Consider the following 12,515-nt stretch of genomic DNA (forward strand, 5'->3'; position numbering starts at 1 on the left):
ATTTTGCGAGGCCTGTAGGCTACATATATACATATATGGCCACACTTATATCAGCAACAGCCATTAAAAAAAATCTGTCGATCACTAATTTACACCAGGATCAACCTTCATTTTTTTTCCTTTTCCACAAATCCAGGCCTGACAAAAGCAACGGGCTGCTTTCTTTTAATGCTGTGATCATCCCAATATCCTTAGCTGACATTGGATAAGCCAGCCTGGAGGGTTTGAAGTGTTTAACGGGGTGAAGCTGGAAGTATAGTTTCCTAAAACGTGTGTGTGTGTGTGTGTGTGTGTGTGGAGTGAGACAATAGCGGAATCAAGCACCAGAACAAAGCCAATCTGCCGGGACCCACCAGATAAACAAACATGCAGTGAGATGTATTTAAGAGCTGATCCTCATGATTTCCTGAGATAGCTCCATATCTCTCAATCACACACGCTCACACACACCTCCTCTTCACCTTTTCACTCTACCTTACATTCTAGGGTACTTGCAAACACAATATAAAGTGCCTGTCTGTCTCCCTGTCAGCAAGTCAAACACACACACTCACACTCGCTTTCTCTAGGCAGTAGGGGAACAAGCCCTGTGATTTGTGGTCTGAGCAGGTGTTGTAGTTTCTATGAAATATTATTTGAAAACTAAAGTATTATATTAAACTATTCCGTTAGATAAAACGGAAGTTATTGTTTTTAGTCCCTCAGAACATAGGGCAAGTATTCAACCCAATCTCGGGACCTTAAACTCCTTCATTTCTCCCCATGTTCAAAATCTGGATCTGTTGTTTGATAATTCCTTAAAATTTGATAAACAAATTAGTGCTGTAGTAGGTGGACTAAGATCAGAGGGCAAGTTTCTCCTTCAGACCCCTAAAACCCGCTTAAAAACCAGAGGATCTAGAGCCTTTGAAGTGGCTGGTCCCACCCTCTGGAACAACTTACCAGTTCACATCAGAATGGCTTCCACTTAATCTGAGTTCAAGTCATATCTTAAAACACATCTTTTCTCTCTGACTTTTAACATGTAGTAATATGTGCTTTTGAATTGTTTTTATTTGTTTACTGATTTTCTCCTTGTTATATATTATTGTATGTTGTGCAGCACTTTGGTCGGCCTTGTTTCGTGCTTAAATGTGCTCTAGAAATAAAACTGAACTTGAACTTGAACTTGAAAACTAAAACAAAAGCAACAACCGTTACAAAACTTTGAACCTTTTTTTCCCTGCCAACACTCTTTAAAGAGCAGCTCGTGCATCTCTGCCAGCTTACGTCAGTTTGTGTTTCATAAGAGCCACTGTGATGTCTGGAATTAAATTCGCTTTGCATCTTTGCCTCATCAGAATCTATTCTCTCAGAATGTGTCTGTCATGACGCAAGGTATATTCACACATTCATATATTATGAGTCCAGATAGGCAAACAACATCAATTAGGGCCTGAATTATTAATGTTTTGAAAGTTAATTATTCAATCGCATGTTCAATTAGGAATAAATCACATCAGATCTAATTAAATATTGAAGGCAGAACTCTGAGAATGTGGAAATTTAGTTATTCTTAATTATTTTGATTAGGTTTTGTATTTAGCACTTGCCCGTTTCAGGCTATTTAAATGGCCACAGCTATAGAGAAGCTTCATGGATGCAGAATTTACGGCCAAATAAACACACAAAGCAATGGAGTTCAGTGTTATTTTGCGGGGAAATAAAGCATAAACATGTCATGAATCATTTAATGCCATTTTAAATACATTTCACTCTTTCTGGAATTTGCACCTAAGTCAAGTTGACTCATTTGCAAGTTTACACTAGTTTACACTATAGTCATTATAGACTGTGCTACAAACTGAGATTTAAGACAGACTTAAAATGTATGTTCAATAAGTAAATGGTAAGATTTCATATTCAATGGCAATGTCAATAGTAAGTAAAACGAGTAAGTAAAGTCGTTTTTTTATCTGATGGCATTTTCTTATGATTATAGCTGGTCGCGATGGTAACTTAAGAATCCACTGACTACAAACCGTATTTAAAATTACTCGATAGTTTATCATTGAAATTGTTGTTTTATTGATTGTTTATCGCTCATTCATCCTGTGTTTACGAAAGTGCTCCTACATCCACCAGTTATAATAAGAAAGTTGGCGTGGACTAACAACGTTGTAACACTGCAAACTGCACACTTAATTAACTAAAACAACCTTTAATCATAAGAATTTATTTTCATCCTCCATGCTGAAATCTTTCCGCTGTGTGTGTTCGAAATCTCCCTTAGGTGGAGGTTGCTGTTTTTAATGCCTGATCAAAAGTTACTGCGAACCTGATACTACTACTACTACTACTAACAACAACAACAGAACGTGTTACATAATTGTTGTTATTAAATGAAATATCTGGACATTTAACACTTATTTAATAACATTACAGATTGATCTGAATAAACAGGGTATGTGCAACTTTGGTGTATAAGACAGCAGGCTATTTACATCAAGGACCCGATCATGGAACAATGCACAGTAAAAGCGCAGCGTTGAGATTCTTGAGTCTGTTCAGTAAGGAGCGTTTTGATTGGTGGATTAAAAGCTCACTGCGATTGGCTGAACAGAACATCCTCCAAAAAAAGATATTTATGAATCTTAACCTGTCAGGAAGGTCTCAAAAATACCACACACAAATTCAAAACAGTCCACGCACATGTGACGATTTGCAAATGTAGATTCAAGGATCCATAAATGTGTGATGGAAATGAATTCAAGAACTTGATATATACATATTTTTGTAAACATTTTACATTTATTTAGGTAAGATGCATTTGTGTGAGCATTTGGGGAAATATTTATGCTTTTACTTGTGTATTTTTGAATTGTGTTTTGAATTTACGAATCGGATTTTGTAAATGTAAATTGTGCTGGGCATTTATGAATTTTGTTTTGTAAATGTATTATTTTTGAGGCTGATCTGGCTCCATATTCCTGACCAGTTGAAAGCTCATTCACACTCAGGTCTGTGCTCTATGCATGTACATGAATGCAAACGCTTCTAGCTATCCAAGCTTGATTTTGTGCTTCGCTGCCTTTCAAAATGTGTCAGAATGCAATTCATAACGAAACACACTGTGTTCTCAGCCACACGGCATTCCCTGCTAATAAAAAAAAAAAAAAGAGCTGGTCACCAGCATATGTTTTGCTTTGGTTTCTGTACGGGATCCTGGTGTGCTGGTTTTCCAGTTTCTTGACTAACCTAACCAGCAAAACTTCCATCCTCAACCAGCATCACACAGAAACCATGCTATTGTGCTGGTAAACATCATGCCTGTGCCTAGTCCCAAGGGTTTTTTTTTTTATTATTATTATTTTAGGTGGTTTATAGTGGGCATTTTCTATGGCCTGTTTTCTCTTTCAAGTCAGCTACTGTTGGAGCAGCAGGGAATCTTGTTGAGCAAGTTAGTTAACAGTTATTTAAAATGTCAACATTTAAAGCTATGTGAACAATAGCAAATCCTGTTTAATAGCTCTTTGAGTATTAAAGTTTGATACCAGCACAGTATTGCAAAAAAGACACTCTATATTTAGTACAGCGCCACATGCATGCAAAGCATTGGCCAAGCTGCTTTTGTATATATTTGTAAAGTATAAGTCTGGCTTTACTCGACATTGCTCAAGCTGTCTCCCTGCTCTTCTTGCTCTATCTCTGTAGGTCTCTCTGCATCTGCATCATTGGTTTCTCTCGCCTGGATGATTGCATCCTACCAGAAGGTTCTGCGCGACTCTCGTGATGACAAGCTCCCCATGTCCTACAAGGCCGTGATTGTTCAGATGCTCTGGCACCTCTTCACCATCGGTGCTCGAACCATCGCCTTCGCCCTCTTCGCTTCAGTCTTCCAGCTTTACTTCGGGATCTTCATCGTGGCCCACTGGTGTGCCATGACCTTCTGGATCATCCAAGGTGAGACCGACTTCTGCATGTCCAAGTGGGAGGAGATCATCTACAACATGGTGGTAGGCATCATCTACATCTTTTGCTGGTTCAACGTCAAGGAAGGCCGTGCCCGCTTTCGGCTGGGTGTGTACTACTGCGTGACTTTGGTTGAGAACGTTGCACTCACTGCCGCTTGGTATATTCACAGGGGACCTCACACCTCGGACTTCTACTCCCTGATTATTGTGTGTGTGGTGGTGTGTAGCTATGCTTTGGGAACATTCTTTATGTTTGTCTATTATTGCCTGCTCCACCCAGACGGACCTATCCTGGGAGCTCAATGGAGCTGTGTGGAGGAGGGAATGGGGGTAATCGGTCTGGGAGGTGTTGGGGATTTAGGAACCCCCTTGCCCCAACCAGACGTTGTTACTAGCCCTCCCAGAACACTCCAAAGGACTACTGCTGGGGATCGGGAAATAGGGGCCGGGGATAGAGACAGTTGCCTGCCTGTGTTTCAGGTAAGGCCTCCTAGTGTTCCTCCTGCTTCCTCCCCACGTCCCCCAAGAACTGAAGGTCCCGTTATCCGCATCGACCTGCCAAGAAAAAGTTACCCTGCCTGGGATGCTCACTTTATAGACCGAAGGCTGAGGAAGACCATCCTAGTGCTGGAGAATACATCTCCTGTGACGCCTCGCATCCAGTACCAGAGCTTCAGCAACCCCAAAGAAGTGACAGAGTACGAGACTACGGTGTAGTGTTGTTCATACCTCCACCTTCCACATGACATCTCTATGCAGAGGTGGAACTCAGCCGCCATGAGGTTACGGTCCGATCTTTGATGGTCGGCATGGTGCTACACGGTGGGACCGCGGCACGTTTGGCATTCAGATGCCTGAGAGCGCATGACTGGTCCGAAAGTGCACATTAGGCTGGACAGGAGTAACGTGGTGTTTACAAGACGTGCATGGAAAGGGAAACTAGGAAAGGAACTTGTACCTCTCTGCCTATGCACTGAACATATAAAAAGAGCTTAAATGACAGTGATGAGAAGAAGTGGACATTTGTATTATATAGATGAACTGACCAATCAGTATTCCTCAGGACCAGCCTGACTGCTGTATTGGTCTAAGTTTAATGTTCAGTGACCTGAAAACAGTACAAATTGTGTATTATTTGCTTCTGTGAATGGTGAGGTTAGCAAGTTCAATCATCCATTTCTTCAAAAGAGTTCTTCTGTAATTATTGACTTATTTATTTATTAGATTTATTTTTTATGACTCTGTGGCCATGTCTTTGATATAATTCTTCTAACTGAATATTCATAAATAGATATTATCTTTTGTTATATGTATACAATAGAATGGTGCCAGTGTGTTGGTATGAATGTTTTTTTTTTTCTGGGTTGTCTGGTCATGCTGCATTGTTTATCTGTAAAGATGAAGAAAAAAATGTCATATAGTAAGACAAAAAGCTGTGATCAAATGTAGTTGGACAAAAATAATACTGTAAAAAAAGATTCAGATGACAGCCTCGGAAAAGTAAAAAAAAATAAATAATGAATCTGCGTGTTTGAGTGTTTCATGAAAATGGTTTTGGGAGCATCTGGCAACATAAAACTTGCAAACATCTGAGTGTGTGTGTTGCATTTCACACAGAGAAAAAACGCAAATGATTGACAGTGAATTCTAATCCTGTATGTGAACTCTCTTTACAGTAACTGGAGCAGTAAGTCTTGGTTTGCTCCGTCCGCAAGCCTCAAAACCCTTTTACATCTGTATTTGTTCATTATTTTTTTGTTATTTGGAAGGGGCAGCCATTGCTGTGGTTATGAGGACTTTAGATTCTAAATTTTTGGGGGCTTTGTGGTTTGGCTATAGCGAATGCTCTTCTTGGCCATGAAAAGCTGCCGACTATTGGGGACAACAATGTTTGTGTGTGTGCTTGGGAGAAAGAAAGACTTTTTTGTCACCTCATAAAATGTTAAGACCTCTTTTTAGTTTGAACTGCTTATCCTACTCAGGTCTTTTCCAGGGCTTTTTTAGTAACAACAATTGTAAAGAAATCACCCCAATTACAAAACCATCACAAGACTTCAGCTAAAGTTTCTCTCTCTCTTCCTCACTCCCTCTGTGAGGTCTTTCGAGGTCTTGCTTGCTGCATTGAAATTCTATTGCCTGGTTAAAAACCAAGCAGAAAAACCCAGAGTCATGGTGGGTAATTGCCAATGACAAGAACCCTGCTGTCCAGTCTGAAGACGCTGATGGAGAGCAAATGACGTTTGGGAACTGTAATCATGCTGCCCTATAATGGGACGTTCACACATTCAGGGATTTTATTGTTAGAGGTTGTGGAATAACTGTGTTGTTGTTGTTTTTCACAGTTCCTTGCTCCATGGTGGTCTCCACACCTTGCTCAAATCATAAACTGCGTAGACTAGTCTTAAAAACTTAGTTATCCTATTTTTTTTTTTTTTTTTGTTCAAGATTGGTCATAACTTTGGTCAGTTACAAAAAGGTAGCTCTGTCTAATTTGAATCCAAAAAGACTGATTATCCCTTGGCTAACTGCTAGTTGGTCAAATTAGTTCTTAAGACAGTCTTAACATAGGGGCTATGTTTATGCAACTGGCCCCAATTACAAATGAGCTGTATTACTGGTAAAATAAGATGCCTACGATTCCATTTTCACATGAGTAGCAGAATCCATTGAACTATTCATAAAACAGCTGAAGACCTCTTCCAGGAGCACTCAACTAACTAGCCTTTTAAAAACAAATTCTGCACATATGAGCTCTAGCACTGAACTCTGATACTTATGGAAAGTTGGTATTGTGACACTACTTGTGTAGTGTTCTCATTTGGATGAATTCCTTCTGCTTGTATTATTCTCAATCTGGATAAAAGCGTCTGATTAAGGAATAAATTTAAATGTAAATGTAATTTGGCAAGGAATCTCTTTTGCTACAGCTAAAATGAATTCAGAAGCAGAAATTGTTTGTATAGAAATTGCCACAGTGCATTATCCATCATACAGGAGTATAATGAACAAGATGAACAATTATCAGTGCATGAATCAAACTCAATCTAAATGCTAACAACTTTTGACCTTGATTTCCACACATCACTCTTCAATTATAGCCCTGTATACGGGCAAAAACAAATCTTATAAATGAGTAAAATCACTCCTAATAACAATAACTATATTTTACCTACACTCAAATACAAAAACGTCACAGGAGATGGATCACATGCAATGCCTTGGAACTTCAAGAGTCACTGCTCATTTGAATAAAGTTAAACCTTGTCATATCACCGGATATGCCCACATCACAACACCAACAGTAGCTGTCGCCAGAAACCATGACTTTATTTTACTGCTATTTGATATGCTTCATTTGTACACTCTGATGATCATTTTACGTTTGAATCAGTCAAGACTAATTCAGAATGAATTAACTGAACTGAAGATTCACTCCAATTAGATCACTGAATCCGTGATTTGCTGACTCGAAAATTGATTTGATTTGTGAGCAGGTCAATATTAATTGGCTTAAGAGAAAGTAGACATCACTACCATTCTCGGAGTTCCTTTAGTGTAAAACGAGAAATTAAATGTAGTTGAGTAAAAAAAAAAAATTCTATATAACTATGTCTTTCTCTCATATATTACAAGAAATCATTCTACATCATTTCATGCCTAAAATATAGCATGTTACATATAAACATAAACATCTGGTGACAGATAGAAAGCGTGAGACACTGGCAGATGAATGTCCTGTCCTTTGACAGGTTACTGTGGTAACTGCAGGATCATTAAGCAGGGCTGCAGGAATATGTGATGTGTGTCTGAGTGTGTTTGTGGTCTGAGAGCTTTTCAAGGTGGCCCCTCTCCTGAAAACTGACCCACCATTAGCTCTCCTCCTCCTCCACTCATGCCCTTAAGGGGGTCAACAGCATCCTCTACTGTAACAGTGTGCACGCCACACATACACACACACATACATACACACAGAACACACACACTGGGGCTCTCCAGATCAACAGTACACTCTACAAGAGAAAAACTCTTAAAGTACATGTACAGCACATGCATTGCAGTTTGCATGAAATAGCATATATATAGACGAATGGAGCCAAACCTGAATATGAGTTTCAGTGAACTGTGAAGGGTTACTCCTAAAGGATGTTTTAGAGGGCTTTTTGACCAGAGCATGAAAATCAAGTTTGACCTTGACCATCAAATTCCAATACTATTGCTCTTTTTTCAAATATATCATGATTTATTATTGCATTAACCAATATTATATGAATATTAACCACAAACCACGTTTTATGTTTCCCAAAGAATCTTTTAATGAGCAGTTCTTAAAAGAACCATTATTTTCTTAGTGTGAAGAACATCCAAGTAACCTTTTTCCACTATAAAGAAACTTTTATGCAATATAAAGTTTCCATTTATGTTAAAGGATCTTCATGGAAGCACAGATGCCAATTAAGTATCTTTTTTTTTTTTTTTGTATTAACAAGATTTTAGTTGTGTACAGGAGCCTAAAACAATGCCTAAATAGTTATTTGACTAACAATTATTTCCCCATCTGATAACCTGGGTCACAGCTGCAAAGGAAAGCCTTATCATTCACAATAAGACCAAGAATGTGTATTATATAGGGTCACTTTTGATTGCACAATGGCTTCAAACACAAAAGCACACTGCTTACTCCTCAGCGTCCTCTATGGCCCAGATCATCTGCCACTGATTTCCTGCGACTATCTGGCCATTGTTCCAGTGTGACATTGGGTTTATGTGATCTGTTCCTTCTTAAACTGAGCTACCAATATGTTCCCCTGGGCTGTTTAACAATCCAGTTCAATCCAAGCACAGAGTCTCTGACGAACTGCACATTTCTGCATGACTTTAAATACAATTCTACTTGCCCTCATCATCAAGTTTCATTGCATTCCTTTAGTATATGTCATTGGGCTTAGTGAATACTGCACTGTTGCACTTTACAATCAAAAGTAAAGTAAACTCAAATCAAAAAGACAACTCTAATTTCTACGAGGGTAAAACAGGTCAAACAACTGCAATATTATTTTAGATAACTATAATGCTCTTCCTGTATAGAATATATAAGGATATAACGTGGGGTTTTGTACAGCTCAGGGCAGTGAGTGAGCATGCCTTCTCTCTGCAGGTGGTTAGCTACTAGCTATACGATACCATGTAGCCTAAAGTGCCACTCCCCATTGAAACAAAGTGCTGGCCCACACTGCCCCCCAGTGGATGCTGCGAGTAACTGCGAGTAACATTGACATGACTGAGCTGCAATGGGTAAGGTCAAATTCAAACACTGAGAATTGAATTGGTGATTTTTTTAATGTTCCATATGCAATACTAGCTTAACCCTTGAGCTGTGCTAAAAAATAATGATAATAAATTATTTACCTAATTTGGTGTCAAAAATGACCAGACTTGTTTTGTAAATCTCTCATTATACTATATTATGCTATATTGAATCCATAAATCATGGATTCAGTTTATTTATTTTTTTTGTCAATTTGTTTTCTTTCAATTAGCACACATTTTTTATTTCTGTTTGGAAGTGACAGGGCATTGGTCTCATTGATTTGAGCTCAGTTTTTGAGTGAAAAATAACATTATTTGTGGGGGTTTTTTGTTTGTTTTTGGTCACAAGTACACACTGTTTACCTAGTGTGGCTTATCCACATTGTGTGTATGAAATAGATGCTAACACTGTCAAAATGTGCCATCAGAGAAGCACTTATTAAAATCAACTGTTCCAAACAATGTTTTCGGCCCTACAAAACCAATTTGGCTGAAAATGAAAAAAAAAAAAAATCGATTTTGGCTGAATGTTGTCAAAAAATTTGGTACATAGCTATCTTTTGCTACTTGCAGTCGTTCGTTCATGTCTCAGGCCGATTTGTTTCTTAGCATTGTAACAGCAAAAAATCAACATAAAAAAAACTAATTTTTATTTATTTTTTAAAAATGAAAAATTATTGATACAACCCATTTAAACAATGTCCTCAGTGAACTGAAACCCTTATGGAAATTTAAAGTTGTATTTTAATAATTGCCAGAAGAAGGACTTTGGGAATTTGTTTTGTTTTACTTCATAAATCTGTGTAAATCTATGTTTATGTAATTTAGTTGTTTGTGTGTGTGTGTGTGTGTGTGTGTGTGTGTGTGTACGACCCCATTTTGTGTACTTTGTGTACTGTTTGGGTACGTGTTATCATAGTTTGAGTGTGGAGGTGTTTGAGATTTTAGATCAGAGTCTCTGGTGGAGTTTCCTGTCCAGCAGGAAGTGTGTTTCCTGCACAGTCCTGCCTGGCTCCAAAGGGTTGAGAGGAGATTGGGCCTGTCCTACACAGAGACACACATACAAACACACACTCTTGCACACAGCTAGCCATCGTTCTGGTCAATATGGACTATGAGCCAAAGCGAGCCAAGAAGGTAAGTTCTTCTGTTTCATTATACATCGAAACTGGCTAGATGTACATTTAGGAATATTTCAAAGATATGTGTTTGAAGTGTGTCGCGGGTTCTCTGTGAACCTGGTCATGTGACCTCTTATGTTTACATTATCTGTATACTGTATGTGTCTTCCACATGATATACCAACCTTGGGTGGGTGATAACTTTATGCCAGTAATGCTGTTTGTTTGTTGACTCGTTTTATTTCAGCTGTGGTGTTTGCTGAATGCATATTATCTTCTACTATTTCATAGAAGTTGTACAGCCTGGCATTCTTCACTTTTATGAAGTGCTGACTGCTTGAGGCAACAAAATTTAAATATATATTTACTGTGTTCCATTTCGAATAAAGGAAATACTACAGACATTTTTTATTTTATTTTTTTACTCAAAAGGTATCATGGTCCAGAGAGGGTTTAATTACACTCTAAAGCAATATCCAGAGCGAGGTACCAATACTTCTGAGACTCTTTCAAGAGATTGCAATGCTGAGCCACACCTCAGCCTCAGTTTAAAGTCTTGTCTCAAGGGACAGGAGCTTGCTGGCTAACGGACAAACACAAAAATTCACTAGGATTTCTTAGAAAACTATAGTCCAGCATCAGTGTCATATCCCGCACTGATCATATCAGAAATTAGTGGATTTTAAAACACTTATAACAAAGAAACATTGTTGCATAAAATGAATAACAAATATTTAAGCTTCTGCTCTATTTCTGGGTCACTAATTAAACAGCAAATCTTCTGAGCCGTGGGACACAGCAGTATAAGAAGCCAGTTATTGCTTCATATTATCTTCAAAGGGTTCGCGTATTATGTATTTCTGTGTGTGTTATGTGGGGGGGGGTCATTGTAGCTGAAGATAGTAATAGTTGTGTTTAGTTTTAGTGATGGAGTCATGCAGCGTGGTTGATTAATTGTTTTGAATTTGCCTTTCTTAATGTGTTTTGACTAACACCCAGAAAGCAGTCAGGATGATTGATAAGCCCCATTAGATCACATCTGATGTAAACACACACACCTTCACCGACATGGTGTGTGATTGATGCACAGCTTTATACATTCCTTACATGTGAAATTCTTTTCCTCATACACATTACACACACTGTATAAATCAGCAGGTTGTCAGTAGGGCATGTTGTTTCTAATCTGTCTTCCATATCTAACAGCTGTCTCACTGATGTCACAGTTTGAGCAGCAGGCAGATTTTTACATCATCATAAAAGCATAAAAACAGGCTTTCACAAACCTGACATCAAGCAAGTGCAGTTAAATTATACACAACAGAACTACAGAACAGAACTCATTTTAGTTTAAGTTTCTGTGCATGTTCATATTCTGGATAAATTCAGATCTGAAAAGAGTTCCTGGTGCTACAAAGCTCACATGTTTCTTTTTCTCAGAATTAAGCGCTTATATTTCGTAATTATGACTTTTTTCTCAGCATTGAGAGAAAAAAGTCTGAATTATGAGATAAAAAGTCACAATTAATTTTTTTTAAATCCTAGGACAACAACATGCTTCCATAGGAAGCCCATTTCTGCCTCAGAGTGAAAGGAACTTTCAACTGCATATCTCACAATTGCTTTTTTCCCCTCATTACTGCAAAATCTCTCATTGTCACTTAATATCTTGCTTTCTCTCAACTCTTCTCTCAGGGCTTTGTAAAGCGTCTGGTGTTCTCTAAATCTAGCCGGCGACAGGCAGATAAAGGCAGTGTGTACCGTAGACCCCTTCACACTGTCCCCCTTTACCCACCTGACTACCTCATACACCCAGAGAGACTCATCTATGACTATGTGGAGAAGGAAGTCAAGGTTAATCTGCCAACACAAACAATGCAAACTGATCACACTCACATGGAAACACCATTTGAATTTTATGAATGTTACCAACAGTTCCTGGGACACTTGACATGGGTGTCATGTTCCCTGAACCCATCGAGCAGAGACGAGCTGCTGCAGCTTCTGGACACAGCCAGGGTGAGAGTCATTGTAATGTTGTGTTTAGATTCAGAAGATGACTTAAAGGGATAGTTCATTAAAAAGTAAATAAATAAATAAATACTTTGAATACTTTTTTTGGGGGGGGGGGGGG

At 38.5% G+C, this 12,515-nt stretch overlaps 2 protein-coding genes across 2 annotated transcripts in view; both read left to right on the forward strand.

The window, feature by feature from the left end:
* LOC107705685 (XK-related protein 7-like) overlaps positions 1 to 5,197 on the forward strand; it is a 92,241-nt gene extending 87,044 nt beyond the window's left edge. The window contains exon 3 of the mRNA XM_016509084.1: positions 3,694 to 5,197. Within this exon, the coding sequence (XP_016364570.1) occupies positions 3,694 to 4,670 (977 nt within the window). The 3' untranslated portion in view covers positions 4,671 to 5,197. The remainder of the gene's footprint in view (positions 1 to 3,693) is intronic.
* A 5,050-nt stretch (positions 5,198 to 10,247) lies between these two features.
* Positions 10,248 to 12,515, forward strand: part of ccm2l (CCM2 like scaffold protein) — a 10,888-nt gene continuing 8,620 nt past the window's right edge. The window contains exons 1-3 of the mRNA XM_016509066.1: positions 10,248 to 10,397; positions 12,077 to 12,235; positions 12,317 to 12,400. Coding sequence (XP_016364552.1) covers positions 10,368 to 10,397; positions 12,077 to 12,235; positions 12,317 to 12,400 — 273 coding nt within the window. The 5' untranslated portion in view covers positions 10,248 to 10,367. The remainder of the gene's footprint in view (positions 10,398 to 12,076; positions 12,236 to 12,316; positions 12,401 to 12,515) is intronic.

The sequence above is a fragment of the Sinocyclocheilus rhinocerous genome, unplaced genomic scaffold (genome assembly GCF_001515625.1).
Source record: "Sinocyclocheilus rhinocerous isolate Xijiao unplaced genomic scaffold, SAMN03320098_v1.1 scaffold263, whole genome shotgun sequence".
NCBI classification, from domain to species: Eukaryota; Metazoa; Chordata; class Actinopteri; order Cypriniformes; family Cyprinidae; genus Sinocyclocheilus; species Sinocyclocheilus rhinocerous.